General features: G+C 38.4%; 2 protein-coding genes across 2 annotated transcripts; one reads left to right on the top strand and one right to left on the bottom strand.

The window, feature by feature from the left end:
* Window positions 1-2,191: 2,191 nt before the first annotated feature.
* LOC135467296 (BTB/POZ domain-containing protein KCTD7-like) lies at window positions 2,192-2,701 on the bottom strand. The gene has a single exon (XM_064745065.1). It carries the CDS (start codon window positions 2,699-2,701, stop codon window positions 2,192-2,194), a length of 510 nt encoding a protein of 169 aa, XP_064601135.1.
* A 93-nt stretch (window positions 2,702-2,794) lies between these two features.
* LOC135468730 (uncharacterized) lies at window positions 2,795-18,701 on the top strand. Its single transcript, XM_064747129.1, has 10 exons — window positions 2,795-3,111; window positions 3,344-3,390; window positions 3,743-3,918; window positions 4,636-4,804; window positions 6,721-6,853; window positions 16,349-16,638; window positions 16,980-17,010; window positions 17,134-17,271; window positions 17,743-17,973; window positions 18,335-18,701. Exons 6-10 carry the CDS (start codon window positions 16,636-16,638, stop codon window positions 18,364-18,366), a joined length of 435 nt encoding a protein of 144 aa, XP_064603199.1. The 5' UTR covers window positions 2,795-3,111; window positions 3,344-3,390; window positions 3,743-3,918; window positions 4,636-4,804; window positions 6,721-6,853; window positions 16,349-16,635; the 3' UTR covers window positions 18,367-18,701.
* Window positions 18,702-20,268: the final 1,567 nt, after the last annotated feature.

Genomic DNA, 20,268 nt, shown 5'->3' with positions numbered 1-20,268 from the left:
AGAACCACCCTTCAGGTTTATGAGTGGTGTACGAATTTCGGGCTTAACGCTCCGATATGTTCTACAGTGGAAGAAATGATGCGAATTTATGGGCTCGAGAGTTGCTTAAAACAACATCATTCGAAGAATGTATAAAATAACACATAAGGGCATTGGAATACGGATAGCCATTGTAGAAGACCTGGTATGTTTTCATAAGAACTGGCATCGTGGTGTTAGAGGCGGTGTACTTTTTCAGCGCCATGGTAAAAAATTTACACTGGTCTTCTTCCATCCAAATAAACTTTGATTTCGATGACACTTGAATGTTTAAAAACTGCACGACAGGTGTGTATGCACTGCACACATCTGTCACAAAAATTATTAACCCCAACAAGTGTTTTCTAGCTCAATATGGTTGATTTCATCCCATATATATATGAAGAATTGACATTAGAGTTTTGGGTACTCTAATAACCTATAGGGTTCCTGAGTGCTATAATAAATATAAGACAATACAATGATCTAAAGAAATAACTGACAGAAATAATAGAAAACAAAGATCAGGAATACAGTTATAGACGAACATTTTATTACAATAAAATTAACAAACAGTAGTTCACGCGAGTGGAAATAACGATTCACGAAAACTTAAAATATCCCTTGGGTGCTTCTATCATCTTCCAGGTACCAGATAGGTAGGGCAAGAGCTTTTGTAATCTTCCAGTTTCCTAATATGGTGAAAAAGGAGATAATGCATAATAAACGAGATATTGACACATAGGTCATAAACAGGCCTATGTATTTATATGAGCTTGAGATTCTACTAGGGCAGAAACAGAACACATCGAAATTGGTGGAATGTTCAGTCCATGTTACCTAAATAACACATCTCTTCAGTTTCATCTCGTCCTCAACTGTCGCCATCTCTACGAACACTGACATGAATCACGATGGCACTTTAACAAGCCGTCAACAGCCAGATTATCTCCCAAACGTCAGCCTATGAACAGCTACACTCGCAGGAAATCCCCAAGGAACAGTCCATCAACATCCACCACCAGATTTGGTGGGGGGGTGACAGTAGATAGGATAAACTCCGACTTCACCCTTCACGCATTGTTTGACGTAAATTACTCATAAAGGACCTCAAGATTGGTATGGTGAGTAATAGGTTACTAACTTCCACTCCGCATAAACTCGTAGTATAAATATTAAGCTATTAAGCCAGTATAATCGCTGTCTATATGGTAAACAGTGAAACGTGCAACAGGGCGATTAGTATAAATATTAAGCTATTAAGCCAGTATAATCGCTGTCTATATGGTAAACAGTGAAACGTACAACATGGATTCCACCGAATTTGGTGATGTCGTAAAGCTCTACATAGAATGAATATTATAATTAGCCATGTGCTTGGTGTACTGATATTTCTATACCTGTAACAAACCATACCTTGTAATTTAACTTACAGTGGGATATCCATCACCCGCACTCAGCTGTCGCTGTGCCATCTCTGGTCGGATAACTTTAAGTAAACTGTGCATTTGATATTTTTCCTAAAATTCCGACCTTGTGAGTGAAATTATAAATTTGGCGTTTTCCAAGCTCTGAAAAGGGATGATGCGCGCCAAAATGCTGACCTTGAAGCTGCGCGGGGTAATTTATATTAAAAGGTCACGATTCATGACCGCGAATTGAGCCAATCAAAATCCTTCACACAATGAGGGATTCCCGTATTGCGTCATTCCCTATGGCAATACTTCCGCTGCACGTGAGCAGGATCTAGACGAGATGGCAAGTCAACATTTCAGTCCCTGTTCTCCATGTGGGAAAAAGAAGGAAACCAGACAGAATAAAGCCTTCAGATAGGTATTTCATGTCGAGTTCTAATCGGCTTGAAATGTTCGTTACTCGAACACAAGCAGTTAGAATACACGCCAATCGTAATGCCATATAAGTTGCTGTGTGTTTGACAAGCTAGTACAACAACAACCTGAATATAAATCGAACCATAACTCCGTTGATATGTCAGACCAACAACTTTAATAATTAGAGTTGGAGAGCAGCCAGAAATAACGCAGATAGTCCTGTCGTTACACTGCCACTTACCATTTAAAAATTTGGTCCTCCAAATCTTCATCAACAATAAAAGAAACAACAAAAGAAACTGAAAATCGAAAGAAATATCCTTTATCTTGAATTCGTCCCCCTATTCTTCCTCCTCCTGTAGTACCGTTTCCAACTTCTGGATAAATCCATTAAGGCGATAAAATTTCACCTCCAAGAGCTCCCTCCTGGCAGTGTCACTGGTGGGAAACAGAGATCTAGAGCACATTCCTTTGCTCTGCAAGTAATTCAAGACATATCGGAAATGTGTCGGCTCTCGATCAAAGAAGTACGACCTCACAGCGGAGCCCTCCTCCAGAACTGGATATGCAAATTTGTTGGAACATACCAAGGCCAAGATCGATGAGGCATTGTTCCTGACTGTGGGGATACTAGGCTCAAAAACTGTTCCACCAATGTTGAGAACAATGCATCCCAGCTGTTGTTCCCTCACAACAGCAAGAAGAACATCAGTACACTCCACAGGAGCTTGAGTCTCCGGATTGGGAGGTGGTACGGGACTTTCTGGCATGGCTTCCACGTCACTAAGAGTGACCTCATCCTGTGACACCGGCGAAAAGAGGTTGTCGCTCTTTGAATCTAATTGAATCATTAGATCACTTTGACCAGTGGTGATTCCTCAGCTTCAGCCAGGGATTGAGAATCCAGTGGAGGAACCTGTTGATCCCCCAGATTCAGTACGTTTGGCACCTCCATGGTTCCTGATTTTTCATCCAATGGTTTGATGGTGATTTTTTGGCACCTTGTAGTTCGGTGAAGGCCAGAGGGATGGGGGAGCAGGTTTCAGCTTGATTTATGGTTTTATTATTTCCGACTTGAAACTTTCAAACTCGGACTCTACTGCTGGACCAACTGCTCCCATCAAGTTGTTTACAATGGTCAGCACCTTACTGCGGCATCCAGCATGAGATGGAAGGAGCGTTTGCACATCAGACATTTCTGAACTATAAGTTTCGCAAAGAAGACAGGTCCACACTTTGACCTACAAATTAAGGAAACAAGGTAAATATACTGTTATGTTCCTACCCTGCTAAAACATGATAATCAGCATAACGGCGAGGTATTCTTCATAGTCTCTGTTTTCTCGTAATTTTCGTCATTAACTGGTCAATCACACTTCTATACTGATTCTTAGTGGTTGTGTAACTGTCAGTGTCCTTACGCAGAATCTCTCCACCGTTGTAAAGATCCACTGTATTCATTAACTGAATATCAGGGTTTTCTTTACTTTCAGAGATAGAAACTGGTTTCCTGTGGGTCATGGTAGTTGCCTCAAACCAAGTGGGTATATTTTCCACGATGTATGGCTTTAGTCTGTTGTGATGAACAACCACAGGTTTAGACTTAAATGTTTCCTGAATTCGGTAAATTAAATCACTAAGCTTGTCTATTACAACGAATGGTCGTCTCCAGGGACGTTGCAACTTTGGACATAACCACTTTTGTCTAGCCTTGTTTAATAACCAGACACTGTCGCCAACATTGTACAAATGTTTATATATATCAGTATCATAGTTTCTCTTCATTTTGTCACTAGCTAACTGAATATTCTTTCTGGCATGTTCGTGAACTCTTTCTATTCTTTTTGAAAGTTCATAACCATAATCTGACTCAGATGTTTGTGTACTTTCAGGAGACTCAAACAAGAGATCTGCAGGCAACTTAATCTATCTACCCAGCATCATAGCACACGGAGTCTGTTTGGTGGTTTCATGGATTGAGAATCTATAGGCCGTCATCAACAAAGGCAGATGTACATCCCAATCCCTCTGATTGTTGGCAACAAATGCTGACAACATATTTTCTAAGGTAAGATTCATTCTTTCCACCATGCCATCACTCAGGGGGTGCTATGGTGTTGTCCTTGTTTTCTTACAACCTAACAAGGCACACACTTCACTAAACACATGTGACTGAAAATTTGAACCTTGGTCTGTGTGAATTTCATTTGGAACTCCAAACAAGGAAATAAATCTCTCCACCAACTTCTCTGCTATAGTGGTGGCTTCCTGATTCCGAACAGAAATAACCTCAACCCACCTAGTAAAGTAATCACCAATAATAAGTATGAATCTATTCTTATTATGTGTCATAGGTAAAGGTCCCATAATATCAAGAGCAATACGCTCCATAGGCCTCTCCACATTGTATTGCTTCATGGGTGCCTTGAACTTCTGGCGAGGTATTGTCTTTGAAGCACAAATATCACCAATTTTGCACCAATGTTCGACATCATGTTGCAACCCGACCCAGTAAACTATCACGAATTCTCCCGATAGTTCTCTTTACGCCTAAATGTCCTGAAGTAGGTGCATTATGCAGCTCACGCATCACACACGCCCTCAACGTCTTGGGAAGTAAAATATGCCATTTAATGATGTCAACAGTAGCAGGCTCCTACTTTCTATATAGTACACTGTTACGAATGTACAGAGCATCTCAAATGCAACAGTAGTGTTTTACAGCTACATCAAGACTACTTATGTCTGTCCATGCTGGCTTAACACCTTTTATTTTACATTTCAGCATAAATCCTATCTGCAGATCAGACATATGTAACTCGTGCATTCTGCTAAGATTAATGACAGTGTCAACAGACTCGGATTCCTTAAGATTCCCAGAATTCACAACGGAGCAAGAGATCATAGGTTCTGCTTCCATCTCGGTAGTGGAAGAGGACAACATATCTTTCTGTGTGAGTTTCTCATACTTTCTACTTTCCTTAGAATTGGATAAGAAAACATCCACAGGTACTACTTCAGTTCCAGCTTAAGTAAACAGTACATCGTTCTGTTTAGGTTTCTCATTCCCACAGTTCTCAGCATTCCTTGTAGCTAGTGTCTGGTCATGCACTGCTTCAGCCCCGTCTGCCGAAGAAAACAGTATATCTTTCTGTACGAGTTTCTCACAGTGTTTAATATCTTCAGAATAACAAGATCTCCTAGACAGTGCATCAGCGTTAGAATGTAACCTTTCAGGTCGATGCTCAATAATGTTATAGGTACCAAGTGTTTCAATCCATCAAGTAACTTGGCCTACAGGATTCTTAAAATTCATAAGCCACCTCAATGAGCCATGGTTTGTACAAATTTTAATTTGTCTTACATACAAATAAAGATGGGAAACAACTGCTAACAACTCCCGTCGAGTCACACAGTATCTATGCTCTGTCTTACTCAAAGCTTTGCTGTAATATGCTATCGTTTTCTCAGCTCCATCTTGAATCTGAGAAAGAACACCCCCAATAGCAAAATTACTAGCATCAGTGTCCAAAATGAACTCTGCTTCTGGAAACGGATAGGCCAAAATAGGGGCACTAATGAAACTCCTTTTTAATTCCAGAAAGGCACTGTTACATTCTTCAGTCCACAAAGACTTAGAATCGTGTTCTGTTAGTCTGTGTAAAGGACGAGTTATATTTGCAAACCCTTTAATAAACATCCTGCAATATGAACATGGGCCAAGAAAACTCCTAACGTGTTTAACATTACTAGGAACAGGCCAACTCTGAACAGCCTCAACTTTCTGAGGGTCAGTAGTTATTCCACGTTCACTAACTATTTGTCCAATAAAAGATGCTTGCTTTTAAACAGTTCACATTTCTTTGGACTCAACTTCAAATTAGCTGTACGCAAACGACCAAACACCTGTTGTAAAATTTCCCTGCTCTGCGTCAAAAGTTATTCCATGCACAATTATATCACAGGGTGCGAACAGTCCTTGAATCTCCTTGAAAGTGCTTGTAAAAATACAATTTCATTTTCAATTACTTGAAAGTCCTTAAAAAAGACAAATACTTCTGGAAACTCCTTGAAAATCTTAGTTTGTCCCGAACTTAAATAGGCCTATTGTCTGCTGACCGCTGAGTCTGTATATCGGGAGCTCGCTGATAATTCTCCCATAATCAGGGCTTCCGCTCGCACTAGCCATTGTCGCAAATTTAGAAAAATTTTTTGAAATGGCGATAAAATTTTAAAAAATGCGAATGTTTTTGGCGACAAATTTATTTACTTAAGAAAAAATACAAACATTATACAAAATCTACCATGAGAGTTTTCAGGGGTTTTTAGCAGATTTTCGCAATTTTTCTTATGAAAATAATCCACTTACGTTCGTTTCAAGGGAAATAAATCAAGGTAGAGTTACACCTGTAAATGAAGTTACCTCCCATGAAAAATTTAAACTTTTCTACTTAATAAAGTATTTTTTTGGATCTGAAGAATTAAATGTTTCAGAATATGTGCCGGTACATAAATGTTTATGCCGTCTGGTTTTCTCCTGTCAGACTGTGTTACTCCAATGTACTGATCATAATGTTGCATTTAAATAAACTGAATTTTAATGCCAATCATTGGTCCATTATTTTGAGGGCAGTTGTTCTAAATGTAACGTTTGATAAACTCCAGATATACAGCTGGAAGAGACCAAACTGATTCTAGCAGCTACACCAAGGCAGATGAAAACAAATTACAGAAGGAGACCTACAAGAGTCATGGCTGCTAAGGAAGTATGGCTGAAGAAAAATAGTATTTACTACAAAATCTGATGTGACTGGCTGTAAACTGCCACAAGCCACCATAGTAAATGCTGTTTTCTCTTTATCTTTTTCAGACATGCCAACCTGCCAATATCAGCTCCTCAGATCCATGACGGAGAACCACTTAGCCCCAGATAAGGAATCTAACGTATCATCAGTTCTTGGAAGTGGGTGTCAATCTTTAATAGTACAATTATTTAATGAATGGTAAGCCACACAGAACCGAATACTTGCATCTTTCTTTTTCACCGAGACAATGGGCGAAGACCATGGCCCATAACTAGGCTCATTTATTCCCTTTTCAGACATTTTCTTAATTTCCTCCTCAACATCAGCCTGCTTAGCTAAGGGAACTCTACGAGCATGCTGACGTATAGGTCTAGCTTTACCCGTGTTAATTGTATGCTCCACTAAATGTGTGTGACAAATATCCCCATCACCATTTGTAAATATATCTGCAAACTCAGTGACCTAAGAACAAAGTTTATTTCTCTGTAAACTGTCTAGGTTCACTGAGCTTCTGTCAGTTAAATCAGATGAAAATTCTGTTCACTTAGAAACATCTGACATAACATTTTGACAGTTCACAGCATTACAGTTTTCATAATTTTCCTTCTTCACAACTTCTAAACCAGGATCACAAATGGCTGAAGTTGTGTTTTTGTACACTGTAATAGCACTATCTGTAGGATTCAGAATACAAACTGGTAGAATTCCTCTACTTGGATCTACCAAAGCTCTTGCAACATACAAATTATGCTTAGTAACAAAACGTTCAACAGGTTCAACTGCTCCCAGTTGAACACCGTAGGGGGTTTCAGCTGCTCTCCCCTTAATCACAACTTCACTTCCAGGAGGAATAACAGTTTTCCACTGCATTAGTTCTACAACAGATAGGCTGTATATCATCAACATGACAATAACAAGGTATCTCATCACTCAGTTTTACATCACATGAATTCTTGGTGAGAAAGTCCATGCCCAAAATACATTCATTTTGTATATCTGCCAAGAGCATTTCTTGGGAAAATTCATGTTTTCCAAATCGACGTTTAATATTTACAGAGGCATCAAAAGGAATTATGTATATTATGACCCATATGGTGGGTCAAGGAAAGTGAAATTGTATGGATGTATGTTGTGATGCCGAAAGGTTTAACTGACCCGCTGGTAAACATTTTAGCACTGCATTAAGTAAAGGGTCAGCTTTTTTAAGATCAGGTTTGTTAGTAAGTATGCTTGGCGGTAGTATAGGTGTAATAATTTTGGAAACTTATCAAATAAGAGCATAAATAAAAGTAAGTGGTCAACAGGACCTCTGATTGTTCAGCTGTTTCCGGACATTGTGATTTTCCATTCCTTAAGATTTAGATATGCTCTTACAACCATTGATGCTGTCTTCCTCTCCCGCCGCGCGTGGGAAGATCTGTCAGGAGCTGCGGAAGGTCATGGGTTTCCCCCAGGCTTTGCCCGGATTCCACCCATCATGATGCTGGCCGCCGTCATATAAGTAAATATGAGTACAACATCAATCAGATAATTACATCTACAACTATTGATTTAAGTTTAGGTATATCACATAATACTTGCGATGTGATAAGTAAACGTTGAGAGCAAGCTTGCATCTTTCATGTGAAAATACTATAAATATGCCCGCATAGACTGATAAATACAATGTTGTTTCACTTATACGATGGCGTCTAGTATGTTATGGGTGGAAACCAGAGAGCTGCAGGTAAATGTATGTCTGGGTGGAAATCGACCAACAAATCAATAAGCGCTATGTCTAAATAACAGATGCCATATAAGATAATGTCTTTGAAGTATATATTCTTAACTATTCTCCTAATGAATAGGACATTTCTTGGTGTGTGACTACAAGCAAGTCAACAAGTTATCAAATTCAAGGGGCTTAACTCTTAACGACTATTAACCACCGGACTACACGCGTTACGGTGTTCCTTCTCCCACAATGTTTTATAACGAAATAAACAACATAAACGATGAACCAAAAATATTTGAACTCGCAAAATGGATTGCATATTTCGCCTAGTATCCGAGAATTAAGTCCTGTGAATCACCGGAGCCCCTCAGTGTACGTCAGAATCAATCTATCCATTCATCAATCAATAATGTTCCACCCTGTAAATGTATAAAGATGGATGTCTAAAATACCAGTAAAAATGTGCAAACTTACACAGGTTGCTATCAAAAGAGTTTATGATAAACTTAAACAGGTATGCAGTTGACATTATTTTTTATCGTTGACTATCATCCCATGTATGTTCCATTTTTAATCTTGTCGGCCAAACCTAACAGGTAACACCTTATCATTCTGTATCCCTCAAGATCTAATCGCATGCACAGAACCATAGCAGTTTCATACTGCGGACGTTTTTGGGGCATTTTACATGTTACATATTGAATATACAAGTAATATAATACAAAAACTTTTCAACATCTCGAACCCCGTGATCCCTTTTAAACAATTTAAAACCGTCTCTCTTCGATGGAAGGATTTGTCCAATGGCCTACGGTGTATTTATTTCCAACTACAGATAGTCTCTCTTTAACGTGTGCAACTAAAAACAAAACAAAGGTAATCATTTTTTCATAATTAAAGAACACTTTTATGAATGGCAATGATTGTTTCCATGATAAATACGTCAATGAATCGGAATGTCGGTTGTCCTTTTATTGCCTATCGGTTCATTCAGTTAACAACAAAGAATTGGCTCTATTTCTGAAAAAAAAATTCTGGGGAAAATAACAACTTAATTTATTGTATACTTTCTCTTGAAATAATAATGGAGCCTTCAGTGCCTTAGGATGGTTGGCGTAGTATATCACCATAGCAGCTTATCAGACATATTGATGAAAGTTGAAGTTCACCGTAGCAGATGTATCACTGTAGCAGGCGAAGGGACTCAAGAAGACAGTTGGTGATGATGCTACGAATAGCGTCCCCTTGGCGTTGATAGGCACCCTACACAGCTGCTGGCACAGAAAGGTCCACATTTTGATGGTCAACATATGTCAAGATTGTTATGGCTGCTTTAAACACTGATATAAAGATATGGCCGATCGTACTGGTCCCATATATAGCTGCCCAGTGCAGGTTAGGTTAACCCTCTGTCCGCATCGCGGTATGGGCATTGGCCCGCTACGGTCCATGGAGCTCAGTTTCGTGAGTAACTGTTGCCCTTTTATTATGACTTTTTGAAACAATGCTTTCTCCAGTAGACCGTACAAATCAAATGTAAGGTAAAAAATAAATAAAACAATGAACAAGCTTTATCGCTTTGACTGACCAAACAAGGAGTCTATTCATCCACAGTGAAATGAAATGCAGAAATTTCACCTCTTATGTTATAGTTGTAGGTCAAGTGTACTTTTACACTAAATAACTGAATTTTTCCCTCCGAAAAATATTTTCATCCCACACTACATTTTGACTATGCGTTGCGATATTTGCGTGTTGCCTAGCCATCGCAGCATCCGTTATAAAGAATGCTGAGCTTTTTTACCTCAGGGTTCAGCATTTATGAAGGGCTGAGAGGTACTTACAGCTCTGGTAAAAGTACCTTTAAGAAGGTGAGGTTCACTCTGAAATCCATTGAAAGTTCATAAGTGACGCGAAGGAACAATCGCCATATTACACTTCGAGTGAGTGAGTGCTTGGGGTTTAACTAAGGAGTCCTTAGAGTGCATGTAATGTGTCTCCTTGTTGCAGGACGGATTTCCACTGCTCTTTTATCTAGTGCTGCTTCACTGAGACGACTTACCGAAGGCAAGTCAGTTGCCCCGCACGAGCCATTATACTGATACGGGTCATCCAATCGTTGGACTATCCCCTTAACGACAAGCGAGGAAATTACAACTTCCTCTTTTTTAAAAATTCTTAGGTGTGACCTAAGGATTGACCCTAGCTCTACCATACCCGAAGTGGACGCTCTACCAACTGTGCTATCGGGCCGGTTCTATTATACTTCACAGTTTATTAACTTCAATAAGGAAAAAGTAATATGTTCACTTTATTCGAAACATTAATATAATCTCTAGGTATTTTTAACTGTTATATATGCTTGTGAATGTGAACTATCTGAAAACGTCACTGCTCTAAATGAGCATTTGTAGGGGAGACCTCAGTGTAGTTTATCTTCAAAAATGCCCAGCTGATTTTACTGGTTGTCTGACAAACCATGTCGCGAAAGGGTATGGATAACTCCACTTTAGAATACATTAATATCCGGGAAACGACCCCCAAGATCCCAGCGGGAAACGACCCCCAAGATGGATACTGCCTGGGAATCGCACCAGTTTTGATACCAAGTATGCACACTGAAGAATACACTGATGCAGGCGTCAGGCAGACTCGAGAAACCGCAAAACACTGTGACGCTTAACAATGCAAGATCGTCTAACACCGTGAGGCAAAACCTTCAACTGATGCCTACCAACATAAATTAAAATGAAAGACAGCACCTGACTAATGTTTATGTTCACTAAAAGGCTACCATTTCAAAGTATCTCAAACCGGCATTTAATATTTTTTTTAGATTTTTTTCAACCCAGTAAAAGTTTAGTGAAAGTTCGTCTTGTCACAACTTCAGCATGTCTCCATTATTGACAGCAAGGTGACGTTACGTTTACTCTAGCTGTCTAACGTTAAATGTATTTCTCGTATAATAATATAAACAGTAGCCTATGGCATATTAAAGTTGTGTACTTCTCCGATGAAGGACCAAGTGATAAATAGCTTTCTCGGAAATCGGTCATACTGGAAGGATATTTCTTCCATTGCTTGAACTGTTCATACAGTAGGCCAACTATATCGTTTATACAGTTTACGAGCAGTTGGCAGATGCACGGCCGGGGTATTCCTGGTTCAGGTCGTAGCCTCCGAAGAGGTTGTGCTGGTACCGTTAATTCTGACCCCTATTAATTGTTTACAAAATTACGATAGGATTGTTGTACAATCTGACTTAAATGGAATTAAATTCAAGCACCGCTGAGGCTGATCTACGCATTCGGCATGTAAATCAACTGATTTTACGTCTATCGTGGTCCGTAAATGATACAGACCTGTCCAACAACACTGGGTGAAATGGCCCTTCGGCTACACTTAAATAAATCGTTGTAAACGGTCTCTAAATGATGTTTTATCAGTAGTTCTGTGTTATCATATGCCATTTCATGGAGTGAATGGGCAAAGGCTACGTCACAGCTACGGCCGCGACATCTGATAGCAACGTGTTTGATTGGATACAATTCTCAAGATGGCTGCCTTAATCCACACCAGCCATTGTGCAGCATTGTCATTTTGTTCTACATGTTTTTCAGTGAAGTCTCATTAAAATAATCTTGAGTACGGCGTAAAACACTAATCAAATAAATAAATAAAGTATGATACTTTTCAGAGAGCTTGACTTGCTTTCGATTGAAATATGTTTTAGCCAGGTGCTGTCTGGTACTTTAAGCTCGTTTAATATATTATTTTAGTTAATGCTGAAAGTTTTTTCATGTATTTGGTGAATACTTACACTAAGAGGTACCCAGTAATTGGAGCCCAAAAGACACAACAACATTCTCTTCTTAAATTTAAACGCTAGATTCGACATTCGTATACCACTCATGCGGGCCGGATTTCACTGGATATCCGTGTCGCCATTTGCCAACTATCACACTGCCGTTACTACTATCATTACACTCAACATGCTGTAGTGCTTTGTGTTGTTTTACCCATCATAAAATTTAAGAGTCTTATAGAGTGAGGTTGGGGGTGGGGGGAATTCGATGCAGTATTCATGATACACCAGTTTTTATAGATACATATCAGGACGTAATGTAAACTTGGTATCGTCACCTAACACACAAAATCCAGCCAAGACTATACAATGCGGTAAAGGTACAGGCTGTATGTTCTTACATATATAAGCAAGTAGCTCCATCCAGACATATTGTTGTGTACATTAAGTTAACAAACAGGTTTACCTGAAATCCATTATTAGCCTCACAAATCTGACCTTTTATCGAAGTCTTGGCATTTTGACCTTCAGAAATTATGTTTTTGGGTTGATACACAGCAAGAGAACCCAAGTGACGTCCATTTTTTTTTTTTGGCAGTCAATGTGCTTTTCTCATTCCTGGTCACTCAACCGAGGAAGACGGGTAATTTGCAAACTGGAGAACATTGTACGACATATACAGTGTAGCTCATGTATAAATTGTGTTGATGACTGGTTCGTGCCCTTGATATTCATGTGTCTGGCTGACTAGCTAGTTTACAACACCCAATTTAGAGTCACCTTTCTAAAGTAAAAGAAAACATTCTGTTTCAAATGTGAAGGGGAAAATAGTTTAAAACTGTAAATGAAAAAGGAAAGCGTTATGACGTAAATCATATATGAAAGGTTTACCCAATCGGGGTTCTTATATAGTGTTCATTAGCAATGTTAAAACAAGAGTTGTATGTTCAACCATTCACGTCATGAATTATTTGCGGGCATTCAAACATGTTTGCATATCGGGAGAATTGAAAAATGTTGCATTAATTTGCTTAATTAGTATACGTTAGACATAGCCTCTCAGTGCAAACGGGATAGTGCAACGATGCAAAACCGCTTATGTAGTGGCCATTACAAGTTTGTAGAGATGTATCTATAGCTCGACAGATCAAATGCGCTCAGTCAGAGATTCGTGTACTCTACATTGTATCTAAGACATTCATTATCCGTAATGAGGTACTGGTACCGGCATGTGTGGTTTAGTTTAAATCCAGCACATTCGCGAAATTATGTTTACAGAACCATGTGTTTTGAAACAAAATACCAACGGAGGTCCTCTAATTTGCTAGCATTTTCCATTGGTTATATACATTTTTTTCATCACGCTTTAATAACGCTGGCTATCCCTTCAAACCGCTTTTCAGTGTGCAGATCTGACAGTTTAAGATTTGACACAAGACCGATTAGATCTATGTGTTATCTCATTCACTCAACATAATATTCACCGCTCTACTGAAGAAGTACAGATGAACAGACTGTTGTTAACTTATTTCGAATCACTGGCCATTGTACAGGAGATATAATTGCTCTATTTCTCCTGTTTGAACCAAACATGAACAATGGCACAGAAGTCATATGAATAATAAACACTTTTTTTAAAAATCGTTTCCGTTAGACCCAATTGCTGATATAATACTACACATGTATGCTTTTACTTCAAAAATGTTCATAGACATAAAACAATTTACATAAAATTGCATTATTGAGGTAAAACATTATACACATCCTTTGTACTTTTATATTTTTATGCTCATATAACGAAACAGAAGTGCGAAAAATACAAAGAGAAATTTAAAAAATACAACTGTGAAAAAAAAAATACCATTGTTTCGCACAAAGAGTATTCATGAAGCATTGATAATTACTGTCTTAGAAGTGGCCATACTGCTGTCTCTCTCTCCCTATAGATAAAAAAAGTTGATGCACTTTTAAGTGTAGTCGGAGCGTGGTCTAGTGCGGCCGTATTCCAAGTTGCCATAGGGCGATGGTTTATGCCGAGTACTCTCTAGTATCGCGTTAGACTACTCTCAAATGTACAAAAAACATTCATAAGTATATGTGTACTTGACTTATTGTATATATATTGTATATCTTACAGACGAGTGAATTTGAATTATTCGTTTGAATATTCAAAAGGGTTGGTAACATATTTACCTCGGTTGACTAGAATACTATATTTCAGCTGAAGTTTGGCATGTAAAAATGTACTTCCAGGGGCACATAACGGCCTTAAACTGATACTTTTGATCCCAACACTTAAGTTTTCTGATAAGCAATTAATTCAACTTCACACAAAACCTCTTAAGTCGCGGCGAATGGATGAATCAACCAGAATCAAGCAAAAATGTGACTATAAAGCTTAAATTTAGGTGATATACACCATGAATTTGAATATTTTATTCTAATTAAATTTTAATGCCGAGTTTTCAGTAAAGTGTTATCTCGCAATATGGCTTTCATGTAAGTTTCATTAGCATGTTTGAAAGTTTACCGCTTTGAACAGCCCAAAACCAGTCCAGGATTCATATGTAAGGCCGATGTGTTTCTGCCTTGGGGCAAGTGTCAAACAGAAAAATGGCGCTGACGTATATGGAGAGCATGCATGAGTGACTCGCAATTGGCCTTTTCTTATTCGGCAATCTTGATAGGCTTCAAGGTCATAATCATCAGAGTGGAACGGCCGGATAAACCTACATAACCTACCTAAACTTTACCTGGGGAAATCAAGACATTCTAAAATACACCTTTGTGCTAGAGAAAAAATTGAAACCCAAAGCTTTATTTCAACTAGATTTTCTCTAACCAACGCCTTCAACAGGTTTTAGTGAAAACGTCTTCCATTTCAAAAATTTAGGTCAGTCCTCTATACATATGCCCAAATCCTGTACATTTGCAGTGGTATAATAAAAGTGTTTGTGTGTGTGTGTGTTTTTTTTTTTTGTTTTTTGGTTGAAAATTCACCAGAACTAAAATCATACCTGAAGAAAGTAATATTTGTTTGTTTATCATAAACAGTAAAGGCATTTCCATGGTTATACATATGTGTGGAAGGTATTATCAACTCCCCAGAAAAAAATTACCTGAGTGGAACAAGTGTGTATAGTTAAATTGTTCCACATAATGTTATCAGCATAGGAATCAGACTCACTATATCACGGTTACATCTCGTATGTCACATAAAGTATAGTGTATTTTTTATTTCTTTTGTATTTTGCTGTTGTTGTTTATCTATATTTCACTTGTGGTCATTTTATTGCTTTTATTACGCACGACTGTACACATATGTATATGGAACCATCCAGGTTAGGAAAGGATATAGGTGCTTAGGTGCTTTACTGACCAATATAAGTCGCAGAAATTTTCAGTCTATGAAATGATAATCTTCACAACTTTACCTAACCTTCTATTTAACAATGATATCGGAAATCCTATGTCCAGTATGTTTATCTGGCTAAAGATGGCCTTTTTAGATCAAATCAGTACAACGTAGAAATCTATTAAAGGATTAGCGTACAGTTTCATTATTTATTTTAGTTACTCCTGTTTATATTGTCAAATTTCGTGTAAATATATTTGAAAAGGGTACATTAATCTGAGTAATATGGCACTTAAAATCACTCGATAATGAGGCTGGTTTTATGCATTTTTTCCACCAACACTCGCTAGTCGCGCCGAATTACGTCGTACAAGTTCAACCTTCACAAGCTGTCAGAGCACTTAGTTCAGTGTTAAAAAGAGCTACAACACTGACAACAAGCCTATCGAATTTCTCCACGAAACTGTTTTCTGTTCTGCATAAGTTTGTAAAAAGGTGCCACACCATATCTATATTTGCTGAGCTCCCAGTCTTGACACGTTACCAGATCTCCATTGTTATATATGCATATATCATTTGCTCGGTAAAATGGGCAACTGCATGCATACTATTATCATCCTAATCTATATAAGAAAGTATAAAAATCCTAATGATGAAATATAACGAATTCCACACATGTAAAATAACAATGAACATGAGGGTTACCTTGATGAAGTGGTTATAAGATACTACAAGAAGAAAGACTAAACACAGAAGGTCTGCTGTCTACTTTGTAGCGGTCTATAGTAATACGTTACAAAACGGGTTTTATGGTTCCAGGAAGATGCGTATTTGAACACAACAGAGGTACTGTTGTGCCCGATATAGCACTGGGTACCCTCATCCTTCACTTAATGTTGTTCGGTGGCCCGGAACAGAAGAAGTTTAACGCATCTATGCTGTTATTCTAACTACACCACACAGGATTTTGACAGGTCTCGTCCTTAAGCCCTTCCCTTTTTCGCTGGCTGGTTATATAAGGCTGAAGAGACACTTTGCTCCCCACAGGACATTTGCTCTCTGTCCATCCTCCAAGCTGTCGACCAGGGCCTTCATCGTTTTTCAACATGGTGAGCGTTTTCCAGAATGGTGGTGAAGTTATTTTAAAAATCTTTTTGAATTTGTTTTTAAATATGACTTTAACTTTAGTAGTTAATTAGTTAATAGTAGTTAATTTATTAATTAATTGGAATTAATATTCCGTTTACTTGAAACTTAGTTTGAATTTTACATACATTCAAACTGTCTGGGAAGCTATGTGATAAAATTCAGATTTCCACAGTTTTTCATACGTGCAAGATGTATTTCACTCGTGTGGCCCTTAAAGTTTAGAATTGTCTTTCAAAAAGGGCTACTAAAATGGTACTGCGTCAAAAGAAAAATAACAAATGCATTTTTTTCGCGATTTCAGCCTCTAGGAATCCCATGTGGCCAATACTTAGGTAAGCTAAGATTTTTTTTATTAAACAAACTGTGCAATCCGATCAAAACATGGGCACGCATATACCATTAGAGATACCGCTACTCAAAGCATCTAAAAACAATCAATTTCTTTCTCTTTGTAGGCTTCCTTGCCTACTTTAACAGAGTGTCAAACTGTGGCGTTGTTGGTAGAAACGAACTGAGGGCCATCCTGGAGCGAGCTGGCCGGGATCCGAGCGAAAACGAGATTCAGCGAATCCTAGACAGTGTCAGTGTTGATCGTAAGTACATCTGTAAACTCAACTTGGTATTGTCACAAAAAGTACATCAGTAAACCCAACTATGTCACAAAAAAAGATGTCCTGATAGTTGTTTCCTCTGACTGGTTAGCCGTAAAAGCCTGCTTCAATGTTCTCGTGTTAATTTATCAGAGGAGCTGATTGAGAGGCCACAAATCTGTGTTCATGTCCTCCCTAGCTGGTTGCACACGCTAAAGATATGTAGCATGCAAAACAGTTTGATTGCATTTTTCTTATGTTTTGATTGTTCGTTAATTGAGAGTGCCATTTGCAATCACCAAGAGTGGTTTAATTTGTGCAGCCAAGCGAATCATTAAAGCCCTTTGTTTGTCTTTTTTTTTCCTTTTGGATATTGTCATTTATATATATATATCATTACATCATATCATCGTCATTGCATCATATGTAAACAGAATGTGTGTTTTTTTTTCTTTGTACTCTTTTTCCATGCAGCTCGAGGAATCAACTTCCAGGCTTTCATAGATTACGTGCGTACTTTCCAGCAGCTGCGTAACGTCGACTCTGAGTACAGAGAGGCCTTCCGTATCTATGATCGCAGTGGAGCAGGGAAACTCACACAGGAGGACGTCGCTTATGTCTTCAAGAAACTACGCGTCGACGTTGACGTTCCCGCACTCTTCAAGGTGGCCGATGCTGACGAGAATGGCACAATTGAGTACAACGGTAAGTCTGTCTGTTTGTCTTTCTCAGTGTTAAAGGCATTTCTAATTCAGCTGCGGCCTTAAGTCAGGAGGTCTCTCAGGTACATGGACAAAGGCGTTTGTTTACTCGGGGCATTCCAGTTTCCTCCACTCATGAAGCTGTGAACAGCCGCTCACCACTTAAAATTGTGGGGTGCGAAAATTGCACAGACAACAAAGCGGCGCAGCGCAGGTAAACTTTGTGATTGACTTATTTACAATAAAGTGTCTGTATGTTAGATTTAAATGACGCACAACACGATATAGCTAATATTGGCCAATGCGTCTCAGAAAATTATCAATGGACCATTAATGTATTCACTGTTTGTCTGTTTGTTCAACAGAATTCGTTGACCTCATGAACAAGACCTTATAAAGCTGACCCAGGAACCATATAACAGATCTAACACTTTCTAAGACCTTGAACAGCGGATGGATGTATTTTTTTTTATAGTTTTCCCTTTTTTAACACAAATTTATTTGCTTATTCGGTACAAAATCTGCATTAGGGGCAGTGGGTTTGTGCTAATGATAAGTGAATCGATTTTGAACTTTTTTTCATGTACAGAAGTGGCAATAAATAAGAACTGTGGCCAAAATTGTTTTGATACTGAGTCTTAGTTATACTGTTTGTTCTCTGATTTCACGCGTTTTCTTAGCGGAAGATAACACCAAACTCACTCACCCTTACCTGAAGACAACACCAAACTCATCCACTCTTAACACCAAACTCACTCACTCTTCGCTGAAGACAACACCAAACTCACTAGAATGACCTATTAGTCTATATCTACTTGTCGTTTCTGTCCAGAAATGATGAACGCTTATTAATATTTATTGATTTGTCTTATTGGTGTTTTACGCCGTTCTCAAGAATATTTCACTTATACAATTATTGTGGGAAGAGTCCACATCCTCTTCCCTCTTCGCTTATGAATAACATTGTTACTCGACCATTGGTGAAAGATATGACAGCAATTCCGTTCATCTATGACTTTTGTGTTAATAATTAAGTGATTCAGATACAGTTTACAACTGGCAAAATGCTCCCAAGTAAAGGTTACTCAGATCCATATTCATTTATACTAATTTTTCCTCTCGAATCCAATCTCTCTATATTTTAAGATGTGTTTTCTTGCTAACTGACTGCAGCAAAGTAAATATTTGATTGTGTGATGACGCTATATTGAATTCATGGGAAGATAACCCATGTTTGATTTATCTGGGGATGGAATAATCACCTGTAATCACTATAAGACGGTTGTGGCGTTTACCATTGTTCTAAGCTATATCAACGTGTGGTTGGTCTTCCAGCTTTGGTGATCATCTTGAGATATCTATACTTTTTTAGTGGTGGACACTTTCACACACATGTACTTGCATGACCCAGACAGTATTAGTTTTATCTGTAGGCCACAATTTCATAAAAAAAACTTCCCGAACAAAGAGCTCTAAGGCGAGTCTGGGTTATGTGAACTCAGACTTTCAGTAATATCCTTAACTCTGGTTTATGTGGAAAAGTTCCTCAAACTGTATCATCGAGATATTTGTATCTTTAACGAGCACCACTACGTCTAACTTACAAGAGTTTTGATGATCTCTTCAACAATTATTTCATACATCTTCAAGATGTTCTGGTCATGTAGCGTCAGAGAATCTTGTCAATACAACAGTCATGTTAGCCAAACCGTAGAGAAAGGTCTTGTTGGGGACATGCATGTGAAGATATATACAGACACGTAGGCTTATACAGGACTCCATAAGCCGAACTGTTACATTCGTAACATCAGCTAAGGCCAATTTTGAGGCCATCAGCTAACCATTTTGTGAAATACCCTATATAAGGGTGACCTGTTCGGTCTGTTTTCTTTGCGTTTTTCTACATTTCATACAAGTATTCATTTTATATTTATACTGATATCAGTATTATTATATTATCAAGACATTACCATTATCAAATTATTTCTTCCAAATTAACTTTCACACGGTCATATGTAAGAGAGACACCACCATTAGATAGGTAAAGCGTTCTTTCCTTTTCCCATCTTGAAAAGAGGCTAGATGCATGACGATTGTTTTTGTTTTGTGCATAAAGAACTTGAAAAACTAATGTGGATTGTCAGAACAGGTTGGACACTTATGTTTGGCGTATATTTGGGTCTATCAGACTGATATCCTCCCGTCTGTCTCCGTGTGCTTTTGCAAGGGATGAGTTTTGGGACTTTGGCTCATATTTTGAAAACTATGTAAACAGTGGGTAATCATGGCACTAGGGGGT

The sequence above is a fragment of the Liolophura sinensis genome, chromosome 6, assembly GCF_032854445.1.
Source record: "Liolophura sinensis isolate JHLJ2023 chromosome 6, CUHK_Ljap_v2, whole genome shotgun sequence".
In the NCBI taxonomy this organism is placed as follows: domain Eukaryota; kingdom Metazoa; phylum Mollusca; class Polyplacophora; order Chitonida; family Chitonidae; genus Liolophura; species Liolophura sinensis.
The sequence above is the reverse complement of the archived record's forward strand: the minus strand, read 5'-3'. Positions and strand labels throughout refer to the sequence as shown.